The 19,374-nt window shown below is 35.3% G+C and overlaps 1 protein-coding gene across 2 annotated transcripts in view; it reads left to right on the top strand.

Annotated features, from left to right (window-relative positions):
- Nucleotides 1-13,219, top strand: part of LUZP2 (leucine zipper protein 2) — a 414,349-nt gene extending 401,130 nt beyond the window's left edge. For both annotated transcript variants that reach the window (XM_028164749.2, XM_007174800.3), the window contains exons 11-12: nucleotides 12,058-12,144; nucleotides 12,905-13,219. In XM_028164749.2, coding sequence (XP_028020550.1) covers nucleotides 12,058-12,144; nucleotides 12,905-13,003 — 186 coding nt within the window. In that variant the 3' untranslated portion in view covers nucleotides 13,004-13,219. The remainder of the gene's footprint in view (nucleotides 1-12,057; nucleotides 12,145-12,904) is intronic.
- The last annotated feature ends 6,155 nt before the right edge of the window (nucleotides 13,220-19,374 follow it).

Below are 19,374 nucleotides of genomic sequence, written 5' to 3'. Positions count from 1 at the left end.
CAGTTTTAGAACATTTCTATCTTTCTAATAAGATCCCCCATGCCTTTTTTTTACAGTTAATCTCTATAAAGACAGTCACTAACCTAGTTTCTATCAGTATAGATTTGCCTTTTCTGTAAATTTTATATAAATTGGTCATACAGTGTGTGATATTTTGCACCTTGCTTCTTTCATATAGCATAATGACTTTAAGGTTGATCCATATTATAATATGTATCAGTAGTTTGTTCCTTTTTATTCTGAATAGAATCCATTTTATGGTTTTACCACATTTTCTTTATCCATTCACCAGCTGATAACTTTTTGATTTTTTCCACTTTTTGGCTATTATGAATAATGATACCATGAACATTTACATAACCATCTTTGTGTGGACATATGTTTTATTTTTCTTGAGTAGATACCCAGAAGTGGCATGGGATATGGTAAATTCTTCCTTAACTGGTTAAGAAACAAACTTTTCCAAAGTGGCTGCACCATTTTACATCCTAATTGGGAATGTATGAGAGTTTTATTTTCTCTACATCTTTGACACCACTTGTTGTCTGAATTTTTGCTTAAAAAGCAAATTCTAGTGAGTGTGAAGTCAAATTTCATTGCAGGTTTAATTGTTCATTCCCTAATGGTTAATAATTTGAGCATATTTGTATATACTTATTAGCAAGTCATATATTTTCTTTGGTGAAATTTCTATTCAAATAGTTTCCCCATGCTCTGCTGGGTTGTTTGTCTTCTCAGTGTTGAGTAGTAAGATTCCTTATATATTCTGGATATAAATCCTTTACCAAATATATGATTTGAAAACATTTCTCTCCATATGTTTCTTGTCTTTTCATTTTCTTAATGGTGTCTTTTAAAAAGTAATTAAGTCTTTTTAGTACAGTTTTAGATTTACAGAGTAATTGAGCAATAGTTCCATATAGCAATCAGCTGTCTTTCTGTAATTTATTTCTAGTTTAGTTCCATTGCAGTCTGTTGGCATACTCTACATTTGTTCAAATGTATTTTATGGCCCAGAATGCAGTCTATCTTGGTAAATGTTCCATGAGACTTTGAGAAGAATGTGTAGTCTCCTCTTGTTTGATGAAGTACTCCATAAATGTCAATTAGAGCCATTTTATCTGCAGTGTTGTTCAGATCAACTATATTTTTAGAGGTTTTCTCCCTGCTTGCTATGTCCACTATTGATTGATAGAGAGTGTTGGAGCCTTAATCTATAATAGTAGTTTGGTTTATTTCTCCTTGCAGTTCTATCAGTTTTTAACTCATGTATCTTGACATTCTGTTGTTAGGTGCATTCATGTTAAGAATTGTTACATATTTTTGTAGAATTGGCCCCTGTATTATTATACAAATGTCCCTCTTTATCCCTGATATTTTTCTTGGTCTGAAGTTGGCTTTGTCTAAAATTAATATGGCTACTCCAACTTTCTTTTGATTAATATTAGCATGGACTATCTTTCTGAGTCCCTTAACTTTTAATCAATCTGTGTCCTTATATTTAAAGTTGGTTTCTTATATACAACATCTAGTTGTGTGCTCTTCTCTTATCCCCTCTTACAATCCCTGTCTTTTATTGATATACTTAGACCCTTCACATTTAAAGTGAATATTGATATAGTTGGATTGATGTCTGCCATAATTTGTAACTGTTTTGGATTTATCACATCTTTCATGGGTTGTGAAAGAACCTTTTATAGAGAGTATATATAGAGTATTTCCAGTTCCTCTATTATAGCATTGCTGTCATTCATTTCACTTAACCATAAGCTGTAATTACAAATACATTGTTGCTATTGTCATTTTGAACAGACTGTTATCCGTTTCATCAGTTAAGAACAAGATAAATAAAAACATTATTTTACCTCCACTTATTCCTTCTAGAACACTCTTCCTCTCTTTTCGTAGATCAGGGTTTCTGAACTATATCATTTCCTCCTGTCTGAAGAACTTTTAACTTTTCTTGAAAGGCAGGTATACTGGTGGCAAATTCCCTCAGTTTTTGTTTTTCTGAGATCTTTATTTTTTCTTCATATTTGAAGGATAATTTTACTGGATAATATTTCAATTTTTTTAACACTAAATATTTCACTTCAATCTTTTCTTGCTTACATTGTTTTTAAGTAGAAGTCTGAAGTAATTCCTATCCTTATTTCTCTGTCGTTAAGTTTTCACCTTTTGATTCTTTCAATATGTCTCTGTGGTTTTCTGCAGTTTGATGACATGCCTAGATGTAATTTTGTTTTTCTAATCTTCCAGGATTTGTGATTGAGTTCTGTCATTACCTTTGGGGAACTCTCATCATTCTTACTTCAAATATGTCCTCTGTTATTTTCTTATCCTTCTAGTATTTCCATTACCTCTACATTGCAGGTTTTCTAATTGTTTTACAGTTCTGGACATTCTGTCCATTGTTTAAACCCTTTTATCTTTGCATATGTTTGGTACCTTTCTATCAACCTGTCTTCAAGTTCACTGATTTTTTTCAGTGGGCAATGTCCAGAATATTGAGGAGCTCATCAAAGGCAGTCTTCATTTCTGTTACAGTGGGTTTTTTTTTTTTTTTTTGCTTTATTTTTAGCATTTCCATTTGATCCTTAGATTTTTCCATCTTATGCTTATATTACCCATTTGTTCCTGCATTTTGTCCACTTTTCCCCTTAGAGCCCTTAGCATATCAGCCACAGTTATTTTTAAACTCCCAGTCTGATACTTCCAAAACATTTGCCATTTCTGAGTCTGGCTTTATTGCTTTTTTATCTCCTCAGACTGTGTATTTTTCTTGCTTTTATAATACTTCTAATTTTTTCCCAGTTTATTAAAATATAATTGACACATTACACTATGTAAGGTTAAGGTACACAAAGTAGTGATATTCTATATCTATATATTGTGAAATGATAACCATAATAAGGTTAGTTAACACATCCATCATCTTACACAGTTAATTTGTGTGTGTGTGGTGAGAACATTTAAAATCTACTCTCTCAGCAACTTTCAAATATACAATACAGTATTGTTAACTATAGTCACCAAGGTGTACATTATATTCCCAGAACTTATCCATCTTATAATTGGAAGTTTGTACCCTTTAACCACCTTTACCTACTTTCCCAATCCCCCCTCATGCCCCCGACAACTACCCATCTGCTCTGTTTCTATGGGTTTATTTTGTTTTGTTAGATTTCATATATGTAAGTAAGATTTCATATATGTTAGATTTCATATATGTAAGTGTTTTGTTAGATTTCATATAAGTAAGTTAGATTTCATATATATAAGTAGATTTCATATATGTAAGTATCTTAGCATAATCCCCTCAGTGTTTATCCAAGTTGTCACAAATGGCAGGATTTCCTTCCTTTTTTATGTCTGAATAATATTCATATACATATATATTCCTCTATTTATAACACTTTATTCACCTGGAATCTTAGGTTGTTTCCATGTCTCGGATATTATAAATAAGGCTGTATAACCCTCCCAGACTTCAGACAATGCTACAAAGGTACTGTAATCAAAACAGCATGGCATTGGCACAAAAACAGACATTTGGATCAATGGAACAGAATAGAGAGCTCAGAAATAAACCCACACATCTACAGTCAATTAATCGTCTACAAAGTAGGTAAGGAAATACAGGAGAAAAGACAGTCTCTTCAGCCAGTGGTGCTGGGAGAGCTGGACAGCCGCATGTAAAACAATGAAGTTAGAACACACCCTCACACCACATGCAAAAATAAACTCAAAATGGCTTAAAGACTTACATATAAAACATGACACCATAAAACTCTTAGAAGAGAACATAGGCAAAACATTCTCTGACATAAATCGTACCAATATTTTCTTAGGTCAGTCTCCCAAGACAATAGAAATAAAAGCAGAAATAAACAAATGTGACCTAATCAAACTTACAGGCTTTTGTACAGTAAAGGAAATCATAAACAAAACAAAAAGACAACCTCCTGACTGGGAGAAAACATTTGCAAACGATGCAATCAACAAGGGCTTAATTTCCAAAGTGTACCAACAAGTCATATAACTCAATAACAAAAACAAACAAACAAACAACCCAATTGAAAAATGGGCAGAAGACCTAAATAGACATTTCTCCAAAGAAGACATACAGATGGCCAACGGACACATGAAAAATGCTCAACACAGCTAATTATTAGAGAAATGAAAATCAAAGCCACAATGAAGAACCACCTCACACCAGTTAGAACGGCCATCATTAAAAAAATCTAGTCTTATTCACTCTTACTATCCAGGACAGAAACAGATGCAACTGGTGGAAACAACTGTAAGGAGGAGAATATTTCAGTCAAATATAAAAGTGAACTCAGTGAAAAGCATCTGAAAATAGAATTAGCCTAGAATAGAGAATATAGTATATTATATGATTGAATAATGAAAAACAACCATTCTGGGATGTAGTCAGGAAATGAAGCATTAGAGTAGAGGAAAAGAACTATCATGAGATCATCCCGTTCTGTTGCAGGATTCTATGATCATCAGCAACCTCACTGAGTGCTGATGGGAACACATGCAATCTCTTAGTAAATAAATACCAAAGGTGATTCATTTTCATTCCTGTTGGTCATACCCTAGACTAAATAACATAGTAGAGAAAGCCTGGAAATTACCACTTTGCTGTTTCCTAACACGTCACTATGGCAAGTGATTTTGTTATTCAGATCCCTTTTCTATAAAATAGATGTCAATGATTTTCAAACTCTTGCCTGCCTATGACTCATCAGGTCAGCCTGTAAAACTGCTTGTGGTAAGGCTCCACTCCCACCAATTATTCATCAGTAGATCTGGGACAGAGCCCAGGAATGTGTATCATTTGAATAAACCCAGCTAGATTTTCTTCCATCTATATTTCCTGTTAAATATTTTGAGAATCTTTAATGTTGATTTCTTACAGGTTTATCATGATGATTGTATATCATAGATATTAAATACACAGTGTTCAGTTTTATCATGGATGTCCTTATTAGTTCAGTCTAAAAAAGCTGCTCTGCAATTTTCATACTCAAGGTCTCAATATCTTGTATGGACAAGGTCCTAAACTTGGAATTAGAGACCATGCATATTCTTAGATAGCTTTGTGGGTTTGTTCCACTTCCTGCCCTACGCAGCCAGGCAGGGTCACCTAGGAAAATGGCCACTGGATTTCTTGACCCTTTTCTTAGTAGACAAAGAAAACTTGAAATGGATCACCAAAAGCTTAACAGCATATTGGACTATCAGTTTTGGGGATGTTTAAATTCCTTTGAAAGCAGCTTTGCTTCAATGGTAATTTTGTAGTCACAGGGAGAAAGCAAAGGATGTACCTGCTTCATCCCATTTTCCTGCAGTTTGCAAATGTGCCTCGTATTGTTTAATAGCATATCAAGAATTAAAGACATTGAACATTTTATTTTAATTTCCACATAGGTATTGAGACTTACTACTCAATGTAGATGTGCTTTACAGTGTTTCTGACTCCTCTAGGTAGCAAACACTTAACTTTTCTTAATGTGCTGAGGAACCGAAAGGCAGCAACGGCTTATGTTTAGCATTGGAAGCACTCCTTGCTCAGATTCTTGCCATCACACCTGCTTACAAGTCCCTGACCAAAGAGAGTTTATTCAACAGCAAAGCACTGTCCAGGGAAATGAGAGGAGAAAATGTGCAGGAAATAAATCTAGAGCTGCGAGTAGAAAATTATGCCAGCATTTTCATGCTAAAACAATTTTGGCAGAGATTTTAAAAGTCCTAGTTTGCAATTATATCCAGTATTCACTGTGTGGCATTTGATGCCCTGATGAGTCGTTGGCAGACATTAGCTTAACAAAATTTTCTAGGCAAGTCATGCCCTGCTGTAATTGGGCTGAGAGACCATATACCATTGTCATTCTGGGCTACGTTCCATCAGACCATCTGAAGAGGTTGGCTTCATACAAGGCATTCTTCATTGTGCTACTGTGGTATTTTTTTTTAAGAAGGAAAAGGCATGCCTCCAGATTACATGGGAAGTATAGATAGTTTCCTAAGGGCTTTAGAACAAATTTCTGCTTTTTACATTAGTAATAAATTTCCATGATTACCCTCCTATGACATCTTAATTTAAAGCATGCAAAATGTTAATTATTATTTCTTACCAGGAATCTTATAGAAACCATAAGAATAATGATTAACTTATAATTTGGAAAATACAAATAACCCAGTAAGCATGTTAATAATTATTATAAGGAAATTCGCCAAACAGTGATGTGCAAATACAAAGGTTAAATTGGTCAATAACTCTTTGACCCCTCCTACCTTCCCTGAGACATAATGGTTTTCACCTCTGGGTCCCCATAGTACTTGGTTTATACACATATTTTATCCTGTATCACGGTCCATCTTGCATGTTGATTATTTGTATAAGGTTCTCATTCTGCATTAGATAATAAGCAATTTGAGGACAGAGACTATAAAAGTATTGACATTTCCTTCAGCACCAAACAAAATACTCATCTTAACAGATGCTTGTAAATATTTTTCCAAAATATCTAAAATTATGAAGTTTCATAAGTTATGAAATTATGAAGTTACTTTTTCCAAAATATCTAAAATTTTGAAATTATGAATATCTAAAATTATGTGCCACTGGTGGCACAGTGGTTAAGAATCTGCCTGCCAATGCAGGGGACACGGGTTCAAGCCCTGGTCCGGGAAGATCCTACATGCTGAGGAGCAACTAAGCCTATGCGCCACAACTACTGAGCCTGTGCTCTAGAACCTGTGAGCCACAACTACTGAGCCGTCGTGCTATAACTACTGAAGCCCATGCGCCTAGAGCCTGTGCTCTGCAACAACAGAAGCCACCGCAATGAGAAGCCCACGCACCATAACGAAGAGCCGCCTCCACTCACCACAACTAGAGAAAGCCCGCACGCAGCAACGAAGACCCAATGCAGCTAAAAATTTTTTAAAAATAAAATAAAATAAATTAATTAAAAAATAAGAAAAAGAATCCTCCTGCCAATGCAGGGGACACGGGTTCGAGCCCTGGTCTGGGAAGATCCCACATGCCGCGGAGCAACTAAGCCCGTGCGCCACAACTACTAAGTCTGCACTCTAGAGCCAATGAGCCACAACTACTGAGCCCACGTGCCACAGCTACTGAAGCCTGCGTACCTAGAGCCAGTGCTCCGCAACAAGAGAAGCCACCGCAATGAGAAGCCCGTGCACTGCAACGATGTGTAGCCCCCAGCTCGCCGCAACTAGAGAAAGCCTGCACGCAGCTACAAAGACCCAACGCAGCCAAAAATAAATAAATAAATACATTAATTAATTAAAAATAAATAAGTGAATAAAACTATGAAGTTAGACAGGGCTTCATGTTTCAAATTTTTAACTATTTTGTGTGAAGGATGAAGCATTATGGTTCAGGGAGGTAGTGTGACTTGCCTAGAGGAGGCTGGTTAGGGAGCATCAGTGTCAGACGCTGTCTCCCTCCCACTCCTCTGTCCCTCCATTAACTGAATTCAGAGCCATCACTTTGATTCAGCATTACATTTTTAATCTTTGAACTTCTTTTCTAGTTTCTGCCCTTCTTAATATTAAAACAGTACTAAAGTATCATTCTGTAATAAATATTAAAAAACTCATTTCGTACACAAGAGTGACATGAGAGAAAAATTTAGCCAAAATGTGTTTATGTTTCTAAAAACCTTGGTACTTAATTCCATTTTTTCTCCTTTACAGTATTTTGTCTCCTTTACAGTTTGTTTTTAGCCTCCAGCTTGTCCCAGATATTAATTAAATATGAAGAATGAGTTGGACTTTTTAACTGTCAGAGATATTTTTTCTTGGTAAAATTTCAGGTTGCCCAGTTACGCATTTGCATTAAGTATTTTGAGTTCTTTTAAAGTTTTAGAGAAAGGTCATAAGAGGAGCACCTAATATGTGCAAATACTCCTTTAGGAACCATTCTATAGTTTTATTTAATCTAAATCTTCCAAAAATCATGTCAAGTAGCGATCATTTTGCCTACCCTACAGATAAGGAGTCAGAACCTCCTTAAGATGAAGTAACTTTCCCAAGTGTATACAGCAAATAAGGGCTAAAGCAATTCTAACCTGAAATGGGCTCTTTACTCCATTCACCTAGCAGAGTTACCTACATTGTATCATGTCACTTGATGTCAAAATTTTGAATTATCCCCATTTTACAAATGAGGGAAAGTTGAGGTTAAATTGGTATTTCCTACCATCATTCCACCAACAAGTACTGCCTCGTCATGAAGTTTTCAACAGTATCGGAATGTAGAAAATAGACATTTAATAGTCAAATAACAAAATATTAGCAGATTTTCCATGAACCAATCTCTCTCTCTTTCTTGCTCTCTCTCTCTGCCTCTCAAGAACAATTTCTTTTGACATTGGATCCTTTATATAATTTTAGTATTAAAATGTTATTTCTTTTCTGAAATATTGTTGAAAAATAGCAGTGTGTTTTGCTTGTTGGTTTATTTGTTCTAATGTTGAAATTTGTCTGTCACTGGTGTTTAATTTTATTCTTCTGTAAAATACCAAAGTTTGGAACCTCAATGTTCATTATCAGAGATAGTGGGAGATGGAGTTGGGACTCAAATTCATTTTCACGTGACTCCTGATAATTATTAAGGAAACCCCAGTATTAGAGTCTGCCCCACCATGGTAGGATTATGTATTTTTTCCTACAGGGGTAAATAATTAAAAGGGCTGCTCTCAACTAAATTTGTTGTTACTTTGCCTACTTTTGTGGCCATAATACAACATTTTGTCAGATGGTAGTTTGTTGCCCAAAGCACAGAAACAAACTGGTTATTCTGGTGGTGTTGGGGAAGATGTATATGTGAGAAAGAGCATGTAATCACTTTAATAAAGATACGTTCATGGCTCATCCCATTTCATAATTTACAGACCCAGCTGTGGTCCTCCCTAGGTCACCTGTATAATTAATAGGTGAGCTGCATACTGAAGTAGCTGAATCTGTGCAGACTTTCCTGATCATTCTTCATATTTTATTACTTGAGTTTCTAGAAATAGGTACTATACTCATCCGGTTGAATTTTATCTAATTGAGAGAGTGTTTTGAAGGCTTGTACCTGCAGGAGTGCTTATATCTGTTGCCTTTCTGAGAAACACTAGGAATTTTATGAACCCCGTCTCATGAAGTTTCCACAATGCCTGTGAGGCACACAAAAAATAAATTTAAAGGTTGTGTTCATTATAAGATCAAAATATCAAAAAAGGTTGGAGCTGTCTTCTAGCCACGTAGTATTTTCTTTACTGTTGAAATTTAATAAGTATTCATTGTTCAGATGATCAAAGGCTTGTCTCAAATAGCCAGCTGTGCTTGCATTAATGAAAGAACATACTCTGCCATAAATCCCACGGTATCTTTCTCATGACAATGACCTCAAGTAGTAATTCATACACAAAAAATGGTTTTGGGGTCACATAGATTTGGCAAATGGTTATATCATATCGCCTAAGAGATTTATAATGCATTTGTACACTACAAAGAAGTGGATTTCAAATTTCATTGTGCATTTGAATTGCTGGATTGCTGATTAAAAATGCAAGCCCTATATTCGTAGGACTGAATTATCACCCAGGAGTATTATTTTTTAACCAGCACCTTATATGATTATGTGAGCAGATCATTCAAGACGAAAGCTTTAAGAAATTGTGTGTTAAAGGCTCTGAGAAGAACTACCTTAAATACCACTGTTTAATGTTCAAATAAACTTTTTCTCCAAACTTAACGTGATTTATGAATGCCATTATTCCAAAATATATAGTGGGAAACCTTACACTCTGCAGGTTACTTTCTGCATTCTGAGCTTGATTTAGTACATTTATTTTAGTTTTTTTTTTTCCCCAAGGCCAAAAGCAAGTATAATAAAAACAAAGGTCAGTTGTATTGTTACAGTAAAAACAAAACAATTATAATATTCCAGGGAAATTTTAGTTTCTAGGTCTAACTCAAACCCATACAACATAAAAAGAAGAAAAATTCTTAGGTAGTGTAGAAGATTCCTCTGTGTAGATGCCTAAAATTCTTTGGACTAAGGCACTCAAGGTTTTGACTACTGGCTTCTATTATTATAGTTATAATCTTACTTTTCCACTATACTCTAGGCTTATTTTGAAGAAGGGGCTATGCGCAACCATTTTGGAGCTTTTATCAAATATAACTAAATCTCATATGAAAAACTCAGGCATTTATGAAAATTCTAAAGGACTGAAATATTTTCATAGCAAATGTTTGTTTTATTCATTTATTATTTATTTAGTGATTAGATATTGACCACTTGCTATCTAAGAGGCATCTAGCTGGGATCTAGCGCTGATACATGTAGCCTCTATCTTCAAGGAACTTACAATATATCGAAGAGTCAGACATGCATATACATATAAAAACGTTAAGTGTGCTAATGTTTCTAATGCATTGTACCTTTAGAGCAGGAGAGTGTGATGAGCCTACCTGGTGGTGAAAATGATGTGCTAGGGAGGGAACACGTAGCCGGTCTTCAGGATCTCCCAGTGAAGAGAGACCTTTATGAAGGTGGAGGGGAAGAGCATATTACACAGACACAGAAGGGTAAAGTAACAAGAGTGTTCAGTTAAGAGCCATGCAGAGCAAGAATAGGGAGAATGTGACAATGACTTTGCTCTTAGATTTGAATTGGAGTAGGTTAAATCTCATATACAACTTCTTTCGTTATCATCCTCTCCTAGAATTTATGGAAAGTTCGAGTTCAAAGCCAGCTTAGGTATCCTCCTTGACTGACTTCAAAGAAAGAAACTGACTTGCTCAAGGTTAGAGTTACACAGTGGCCATGAACTATTAAACTCCCAGTCTCCATTTTATATGTTTTATACAGGGAAAGGATTACAGAAAAATCACTAAAAAAATGTCCATATTCTTACATTAAACAATTTTTAGTTACTTTAAAATGTGTTTAAAATAAAAAAGATGAAAATAAAAGGAAGAGATGAAGGGAGAATGAGAGGCAGTAAGGAAAGGAGGAGGGAGGCGAGGCAGACTAAGGAAGAAGGAAGAAAGAAAGGGAGGGATGGAGGGAAGGAAAGTTCAATATTTTAAGCTTGTTTAAAATGAAAAATGAAGAGCAACTGGAATATGCTGCCAGTAATTCATTTTCTTCAAGACTATTGAGGCTAATAAGTAAGATGAGATTTCCTGGTTAGTAAAATATATGATCTTCTTCCCAGAAATATAATCTTTTTTAAGATGTTGAAGTTTTTTGCTAGACAGATTGATGATGTTGACCGAAAACAAATAGACTGACAGACATTTCTTCAGCAATGATGGGTTGGTTTGGGATCAGCAGAGAATTACAATTTTGGGTCTGCAACCATGGTGAGCAAGGTACAAGTACCCACAAGGCAAAGGAAAAAGAATTCTTTCATAGAGAGGAAAAGAAAGTTGGAAGGGCTACAGTAAACAAAGAGTTCATGGCTTTTCATGGGCTGAGTTGTTGCCAGGAAAGAAGAGGGATCTTTCTTCGTCTTGTTGGGCTCTGCTATTGCTGCAAGGTGTGAGAGCGCCCCCTTATGGTCTCCTGACTCTATTTAATCGTGATTCCAGTTTATTAATTTTTTACAACGATCATATTGTTTAAGTTGTTTCCTGGCTTGCAATATTGATGTCCGGCAGGCATAAAGACCATGGACGTATTTAGATCCTAGAGTCTAGACACATCACGGATATAGAATATAGTAGTTTTGTAACTCTTTACTTTTTAAAAATTTTTGCAAGAAAGAACTTTCCATTGGAATTGAGCTTTTGTTGTAGTAGCCGACTGTCATACGCATCACTACGATTCCCAAATGGACTATGAATGCTTGCCCATTCCCTGGGATCCCACTAATGTTGTGATAAATTTGTCCCTAGCTTGACCTTTCAGTTTGTCTCAAAGTGAAGGAAGTTTTCAATGGGAAGATTTCAAAGGAGATTTTCTATTCCCTCCCTTCATTTAATTTAACTTCATTGACCTATTTTCAATCGCAGCTTTTACAGGGGAGCACGACCTGTTCAATGAAGCACGAAGAAAGTCTTGCAAGCAATGACACTGCAGAATCAGAACCTGTCCCACAGGTATTTGGTTTGGTTTGTTTGCTTGTTTTGATTGTCAGAAAGCACTTTTTGAAGCTATTGGGTTCCATGATTTTCTCTCTTGCTTTAGCTAAAGCAGCGATGCTGTATTACCTAATACAAGACACATCTTTCACCTATTGCCTCTGGACCTTTCCATGACCACTGTGCCTGCCACTAAACTTTTGGTTTGATTAGCTGAGGTCCTAGAAGAACAAGGGCAAGGGAGGGATCTCACCCCTCCCCAGCAACCAAGAAGCAAAACAAAAGTAAACAGAGAACAAAAATTATACATATATTCCTTATAGGACAAAGAAGATAAAAAGAAGACTTGAGAAAGCAGAGAAGGAAGAAAGAAGTACACATCCCCCACAAAAACAAGTAACAAAGAAACAACTCAGGAGCTTAATTCTGAACTTCCATCTGGACTGTTCTATATTTGACCAAACATATTACATCATAGCAATTATTAGGATTCATTTTACTTAACACATTTTTAATTTGGGGGTTAGAGTCATCAGAGTTGGATGGTTTGACCAAAGTTTTCTCAAAATAGTTTTTGAAATATTGCCATTTGTGGAAAATATTTTATGTGCTTTCAAGAAGTAGCAGTGTTAACATATTTACACTTATTTTCTGCCTGGCATTGGTTTTCTGTAAGATATTTGTTGAGGTACATGAGTTATTCTGTTAGAATTCTAATTTTTACATTTAACATTTTTATTTTGACTCTCCTAATTGTCTTTTCCGTATTGTTTGACAGAATGTGCCGGTGCCTCCTTGTACTGAATGCGAAGAGGAAAAAAACCCGGGAAAACAATTGACCAGCACTGAAGGGAAGGCAAATAGAGAAAAAAAATGACTGTAAATACCAAGAAACTGTGTTAAAAACATCCATTTGCTATTGTCTTCATACTCTTTTTAGACCACAAGCTTGATGGAAATACTAAGTTTTTAAAGCATGCAACTTTTTCACAATTTTATGTAACTTTATACAGTAGTGTACAAATTTTCCAAAAGATTCCAGGCCAATTATGATCCTTAAGCAATAACCGAATTAAAATGGATATCCACAGTCGTACATCGTCACTGTCATCAGTAAATTGCCCAGTATAAATTGGTCTTTTTTGAACTCAAATGCAATATAACATTTAATACTTCTGGTTCATTTGGGTATCCAGTACTTCCATGATGTAGTTTTTTAAATCAGCTGGAGAATGATTAAATGTGGATCCTCAGCATTCTTAGAATCCAAATTGAAACCATATCATAAAGATTTTGGTCCATGCTGGTTAATTGCAGTCACTCTCCTCAAGGTTGGAATCTGTACTGACCCGAATATATTATTTATTTGAGTGTGCTCATTGCTATTCTCATTCCTATTTAGAACCATGTCTAAATAATATCAAGGCATTTCCGTCAGGGGTTTAGTCAATTAACAAAATTCTTTAAATATGTTTAGTATAATGTAGACAAAATATCAAGGAAGAATGACTAAATTTCTGACACAATTGATTAGATTTTTGGCATTCTATAGACACACCCCTATGGTTGTCTGCTGGAATTACTCCGAGCTATAAATCAAGCTGTTTGAAATGCTCAGTGTGATTTTTGGTATGAAATTGGGTAGTGGGATGTGGGATGGGAAGAGAGGTCCAAAATACAAATATGCAAGCAGATAATATACATTTTAAAATGAGGATTTGATGAAGGTAAAATAGCCATGTAGAACTAATGAACCCCAACTTGTATATTTTGAAAACAAATGTATTATTAAAATAAATCAGTGGCTGTGGGAACCTTTGACGTTGGGACTCTACATAGGAATACCACTGATCAAATAAATTCACTCTTGGATACTCTGAACATACCTCATAAGCAAGAGTAATTGACACTGACTGAAATGATGCGTATAGCATCAAACTTATAGACTAAAATCAATTGGTTAAATGATGCAGTTAGGTTGTCTGCACCAAATCTATTCACTTCTGCTGGTTAGACCCATTTTGTAGAAAGCGTATAAAACCATTGTTTTGTAGACTGGATCTGTCACGCCACAATTACTTTGGAGCACAGTATCCTGGCATGATCTGTAATCAACAGATGAACTTAAATTCTGGGATATGATGGCACAACTTTGACCACAGTGACATATTCAAAGAAATTTAGGGACCTGGAGAAATGCCAAACGATCATTAACAGTAAAAGTGATACTGTGATATATTCATGTAGCAATTGTACTTGCTGAGTAATTCTGTGTCACTTATCACTATTTTTCAGATTACAGGCTACCTAAGAAAGAGAACTAGTTTTATAGATGATTTATAGAGTTTTCGGGTGAAATGACCAGGACAAAAAAAAGATCAAGGTCTGAAGCTCCTGCTGACTCCTCAGCTCTAAAAATCATTTAATTCGATGAGATGGAATATTGGTAATTTCCCAGGTTCTATTCCTTGTAATTTCCATATTGTACCCAGAAACCCTAAACATCTCTAAAGATTTATGAAAGGGAAGCAGATAATTTAGTTTAATTTAGGTTTACTTTCCTACCTCCACCCATGGCTCCAACTTCCCTCCCAGACCATATGGATTCTATGGAAAGTTAATCACCATTTCACCTTAGCAAAGTATGTCTTGAGGAATCTTTGGAAATAATAAAAATATAGTCAGGCTGATATTTTTCCGAAAATTTTAGAGGGTAACATGATGAAAGAGAAGTTGGCTTAATATTAATCAAATTTGAACAGCTTCATCTATAAATTATTTTTTCTATGCTTTAAATTCCTATTCTACTACATGGTAATATAATCAATTTTCTTCTCTTAAATACTGGCATGATCAAGTGGGCTTTGAATGAATATAACGTACACATTTTTCTTTAACAATAGGTAGCATTATGCATCCTGCAGAGTTTACCGTGGTATATTCACTGCATTATTTGTTTAAAAACAAAAATAATTTGTAATAGAAGAGTTTTATAAATATTTTTAAGAAATATTCTGGGAGTTCCTTTTAACAGTTAATCACAGAATTCTTTTTAGTATGTACTATGACTTGAGTTTAATGAATGCATTTTATTTCTCTCAATCGATTAATTGCTGAGGTTTAAAATGCTTTACAAACGTGTGGCTTTTGTCCATAAGAAAGGTGCCATTTCTTATTATTTCTTTTAATTAGCTGCTATATAAATAGGTGTTGTTTTTGAGGAGTTAACATTCATAGCCTAACTATCCTCATGTGGGAAAAAAAACATTAAGCAAAATGTTGAATGTAGATAGTACAATTCTATTATGTACTTGTAATAGTAAGCAGTGAAGAATTACTTATGCTTTGTAGAATATGAATGGATTCCTGTTGAGAAACAAACACACTTTCCAGTGGAATAACTTATTTTAATATGAGTACTACCAGAACTAACAATTTATTTCTCTCTATTATTTTGAAGTACTGATATATTCATTCTAAGTTGGGAATTGGTTTTGGACTTTGTGTCTCCTTTTATATGCATTAACTATGTACACTAGTGCCTAAAATGTGTAAGACCTAAATGAAAGCTGACTGTGTCTATCCCATGCCAACATTCTCAGATGAAAAGTGAAAAAGTGAATAGCTCATCTGGATGTGGTTTTCTGTGTGATCTCAAATCTCTGAATACTGAATATCTATGGCTAACTAATTTTTTTTTCATTCTTTAGTCATATAGTTAGCATTGAAGTGCTATTTGGGAGGCATTTCTGTTTCATAAAGTATACTGGATTAGAAGTCTGAGACAGTTATATGTGAAGGAGACATTTACTGTTTTAGATGGACAGTGTGAATAGCTGGATTAAAATAATATTTGTGAACTTTGCTATAATGGAATCTTTTAATTTTGTAGCTCAGGTACTGTAATTAGCGCTACTTGAAGTAGAGGTTGAAATTATCAGTGACACCAGAGAGTAGGGTAAACTGTTCAGACATAGAGAGTAATGACAACATACACTTGTTTACTTAGGGGACATTTTCTTAGTCATGTATACAGTCTTAAATTTCCCCAAACTATTTGTTCATCTGGGTTACGTTATATAATATCGATGGTCAAGTGGTGAAGAATAAAAGGTACTGAAAAATGGCCTATTTTTGCTCAATAAAGGTTTGTTTCCAAGACTACTATGTATATGATCTACCTAAACTAATTGAAAAACACACATTAACTTTTAAAATAGTACTCGCTTCTGTGTTTCATGATCTAAGAACTTTTTTGAAATGTCATCCTGGAAATTTCTTCAATCTCTCTTTGCCACTGTCCCAGAAAACCCTTATTTTATTTAGTGTTTTTTTTTTTTTAATAGAGTTCCATGTTGGCAGAGATTTTTGTCTATTTGTTTGCAAATGAGTCTCACGTGCTTAGAACTAGCTGCCCCCTAGCAGGTGCTTAAATATCTGTTGAATGAATTCAGAACCTGAAGCATCAATAGAAGAAGTAAAGAAAGCAACAAGGTAACATATTCTAGTATGATAACAGGAAATCATAAGACATAGTCTTTTAGGAAAAGAAAATAAATATCATGTTTTTGTTTTGGTTTGTTTTGATTTTAGGTTATTTTTCCTTTGCATTTTTCTATTGGGCCTGTGTCTGTGACTAAACAGAGTAGATATGGCACTCCTGGATGAATTTTGGAATGCAGCTCAATGTTATAGACATAATTCACATGGCACGTATGTGTCTTTAATTGGAACCCAGATTGGACATTCGCCTGAACCTGTACAAGTCACTCGATTTCTTTTAGTATAAGTTTCTAAGCTCTTAGACCTTAAGTGGTTGGGCTAAGATTTTCCTCTCCATTCTGTTGAGCCCTAGTTTTTTAGCAGACATAAGCCAAGGGCTGCTGAGAAGGTAAATGAATATCTAGAGGATGGGGCTCACTACTAGAGGATCTATTCTTTTATATAATTTATTTGTTGGGCTTACACATTCTGCGTATACTTTTAGTGGAGAAAGGAAGTCCAAGTCTAAAGTGATTTGAAAATCACTGAATAACATAATCTTGATGATCTCCTTTCTCCGTTTGTTCATTCAGTCAGCCAGTCATTCATTCAATAAATTTTCTTTGAGATTCTACAGTGTGCCTGCCATTCCACTTCTTTTGAAGATCCAATAGTAAACAAAAATAGTGATTATGAATATTAATGTTGTGCTTAATATATACCAGCCACTGTTTTAATTTTTTATTATTAAGTATTCTGAGGAATATTTAAGACAGATATTACAGTTATCCTCATTTCACAGACGAGGCAATTGAGGTAGAAAATGTTAATTGAATTGCCCAAGATCATACAGCCTGTAAGAGGAAGAAGTAGGATATAGATCTGGCAATGAGTTTCTTGAATCCATGTGCTTAACTGTTTCACCACACTGTCTCTCCTGCGAATGCCGGAGTCCTGCTTTCATGGAGCTTACAGTTTAGAGAAGGAGACAACCATTAATGAGGGAAGTACACAGAAAAGTGTATGACTGCTACACAGGGTTCTCTTTACAGCATACCGCGGGGCAGGGGTAGGGGTGTGAATGTATCATACCTGTGTGAAGTTCTCACTTTGAAAACGGTATTAAACTAATATTAATGAATATATTTTGCATGACTGTCCAAACCTTCAAAAATAAATTTTATAGTATTTTCAGATATTAGCTAACAATATTTGAAACTGAATGCTTGAATTCAAATAAATGGTTGTGAATTAGTGCTGTTCAAAAAAAGAAAGCATCATATGGAAAAAGTACCATTACTTTCTAGTCCCTGAATGCTAGGATATATGAGTCTATGAGGTATAGATGACAGCGAAATGTGGGTTTCTTTCATAAAAATAGAAATTTTATTTCTCTGTCTCTCTTTCTCTCAGAAAAGCCATGCATTCAATGTCATGATGATTGACCAGGATTACCTTGTACCATTACAGCATTTGCATCAGAAATAAAGCAAATGTGCTGTGTGTGTGTGTGTCCCCCTTTCCCCACTTCTTGGTACCTCCCACTCCTAAATTCCTTAATTCCTTTGAGAACACCATTTCACCTCATATCATGTAGACACAGTGGCATCTTGGGAAGGTCATATAATGCAATATATTTGTTCCCAGAAAATCAGGCACTATTTGAGGCCCCTGGAAGAAGCAGTTGACCTCTGCACCTGATTAACTGCTGAATGGGCATACTTCCTTGGGCAGCATCTCTACCAAGGGTGAGAAAAAGAGAGAGCATCCTGTGGTGAGTCTTGTCCTCTCTCTGACTATGGCTCATCTTTACCACTTTTTTCATGATAAAGTGCCCAGTAAAAGTAAATCAAGAGATAGATACTAAGCAGAAGCTTCCAGCTCAAGTTTGGTGGATGCAGCACAATGGAGCAGAGGATGAACATCCCTGTTCAGTTCCTGTTAAAGTAGCAGCATACTCACGGTGACATATTGGTGGTTTTTCCCCTGCAAGTTTCAGTTGGACCCCTTTAGGCTTCTTCAATCTTGGTCCCAAAACTTAAAGATCATCTGGGCTGGAAATCCCCGAAGCTACCCTTCATGCCTTTCTTTGGAATAACACACTAAGTATGTAAATCTTAGTGTACACTTAGCAGAGAGTCTACATATTTAAATGGTCATGTTTCCAACATGAGTAAAATGTGCTGCTGAGACTTCGCTCATGAAATCCACTGAGAATGACTTCACCAGGTGATTCTGACATAGTGGAAGAGGAGCAGTGCAATATGGGTAAGAGATAGGGACATTGTGGGTAAGAGGAACAGGTAATGTAGAGCGTATTTTAAGTCCACTCATTTAATCTGCGAAATAAATCCCTCTGAAGTAGATGCATAGATGCGGCATAAATAAAATTGAATGTATTTACTAGATGTGTTTCCAGTCATTTGTTACACAGTGAATATGTAGATGCTTGATTGCATATTAGCCCACTTAATGTTTGAAACTTTGAAAAGGTGTGAGATAGAGAATAAGCTTTCTCTGAATCAGGAGAATGGTGGACCAGGTAGGTATGTTCAAAAAAGTAAATTAGATAGTACCAAGTTGATGAAATGAACTCTATGGTCTTTGAAAAAGAAAACACCTTCTCACATTTTATCCTCCTGGTCATAATTAAAGAGATAAAAAGGTGGAGAAATATGAATCCTTGAAAAAATATCCTCATTCATCTCATAATGGAGACTTAGACTAGTTTTCTGAACGAAAATTTAGGGTAGATTTTTCTCCTTT

Source organism: Balaenoptera acutorostrata, chromosome 9 (genome assembly GCF_949987535.1).
Source record: "Balaenoptera acutorostrata chromosome 9, mBalAcu1.1, whole genome shotgun sequence".
Lineage (NCBI taxonomy): Eukaryota > Metazoa > Chordata > Mammalia > Artiodactyla > Balaenopteridae > Balaenoptera > Balaenoptera acutorostrata.
This window is presented reverse-complemented; position numbering and strand designations above follow the sequence as displayed.